This window comes from Echinops telfairi, unplaced genomic scaffold (genome assembly GCF_000313985.2).
Source record: "Echinops telfairi isolate 266 unplaced genomic scaffold, ASM31398v2 ScPeMD7_2291;HRSCAF=2852, whole genome shotgun sequence".
Classification (NCBI taxonomy): Eukaryota; Metazoa; Chordata; class Mammalia; order Afrosoricida; family Tenrecidae; genus Echinops; species Echinops telfairi.
The window spans coordinates 30,724,875-30,726,306 of record NW_022106189.1 but is presented as its reverse complement, the minus strand read 5'-3'; the positions used below and the strand labels follow the sequence as shown (position 1 = coordinate 30,726,306).

Genomic DNA, 1,432 nt, shown 5'->3' with positions numbered 1-1,432 from the left:
GCAGGGAGGGCGAAGTCAGACTTGCCTTTCAGAGACCTTCTCTGCTCCGGCAGAGTGAGCTGGACGGTGGAGGGGTCAACAGGCTGATGGGGAAGGTGCCACCCAGGGGCCCCAGCTACACGGCTGGCCCATGGCAGGGTGGCATGGGGCCAGGGTGGACAGGAAGCCGTGACTTCTGGACTGGAGAGAGGTCGGGCCTGGGATGACCTTTGGGACTGTGGCTCCGGTGACTCAGGGCCTGCTGGATGAGAAGGGGGATCTGAGATGGTCGAACCCCTTTCCCACAGTTTAAAAAAGAGGTCCGATCAGAAGACCCAGAACAAACAATCACATCAATGCAATGAGGGCTGGGGGTGGGGGGCGGAGTGGGGTCCCAAAGCCCATTTATAGACAACTGGACATCCCCTCACAGAAGGGTCACAGGGAAGAGACGAGCCAGCCAGGGTGCAGTATAGCACCGATGAAACACACATTCCTCTAGTTCTTTAATGTCCCCCCACTATCGTGACCCCAATTCTACCTTACAAATCCGGATAGATCAGAGCATGTACACTGGTAGAGATAAGAGCTGGAAACACAGGGAATGTAGGGCAGATAAACCCCTCAGAAGCAAGGGTGGGGTGGAAAGGGGGAACCGATGACAAGGATCTACATATAACCTCCTTCATAGGGGACGGACAACAGAAAAGTGGGTAAAGGGAGACATCGGACAGTGTAAGATATGACAAAATAATAATTTATAAATTATCAAGGATTCATGAGGGAGGGGGGAGCGGCAAGGGAGGGGGGAAATGAGGAGCTGATGCCAAGGGCTTAGGTGGAGAGCAAATGTTTTGAGAATGATGAGGGTAACGAATGTACAAATATGCTTTATACAATTGCTGTATGTATGGATTGTGATAAGAGTTGTACGTGCCCCCGATACAATGATTTAAAAAAGGAAATAAAAAGATTAATTTTTTAAAAAGACAGGTCCAGAGGGCGGCGCCATCCCTGAGAGGGAAGGTGAGGTTTAAAAGCTCACATGGGGGCTCTGAAAAGAGCCGGGTTTACACCTCCTGAACCAGTCTTACAGGTGAAAGTCAGTGCAGGCATTCGGGCTGGCCCCTAGCTCCCCAGGGGTGCTCTCTGCACCCTGTGTCCCAGGGCAGAAAGCCTCAGTTGGGGGGCAGCCCCTCTGGTGCTCAGCGTGCCCCCCTCCTGCCCACACAGGCGCCCAGCATGGGCACCCTCATGGGGGTGTACCTGCCCTGCCTGCAGAACATCTTTGGGGTCATCCTCTTCCTGCGGCTCACCTGGATGGTGGGCACGGCCGGGGTGCTCCAGTCTCTCCTCATAGTGCTCATCTGCTGCTGCTGCGTGAGTGAGGGCGCTGCAGGGGGCGGGGCGGGGCATTGGCCAGGCCTGCCCCCCAGACCCCCACCCCACCCAC

The 1,432-nt window shown here is 55.3% G+C and overlaps 1 protein-coding gene and 1 long non-coding RNA gene across 2 annotated transcripts in view; one reads left to right on the top strand and one right to left on the bottom strand.

The window, feature by feature from the left end:
- Window positions 1-1,432, top strand: part of SLC12A4 (solute carrier family 12 member 4) — an 18,740-nt gene that overhangs the window by 7,898 nt on the left and 9,410 nt on the right. The window contains exon 4 of the mRNA XM_045293589.1: window positions 1,213-1,359. Within this exon, the coding sequence (XP_045149524.1) occupies window positions 1,213-1,359 (147 nt within the window). The remainder of the gene's footprint in view (window positions 1-1,212; window positions 1,360-1,432) is intronic.
- Window positions 11-1,432, bottom strand: part of LOC123522090 — a 4,676-nt gene continuing 3,254 nt past the window's right edge. The window contains exons 4-5 of the long non-coding RNA XR_006680389.1: window positions 1,296-1,372; window positions 11-241 (exon numbers count right to left, since the gene is read on the bottom strand). This is a non-coding gene — a long non-coding RNA (uncharacterized LOC123522090). The remainder of the gene's footprint in view (window positions 242-1,295; window positions 1,373-1,432) is intronic.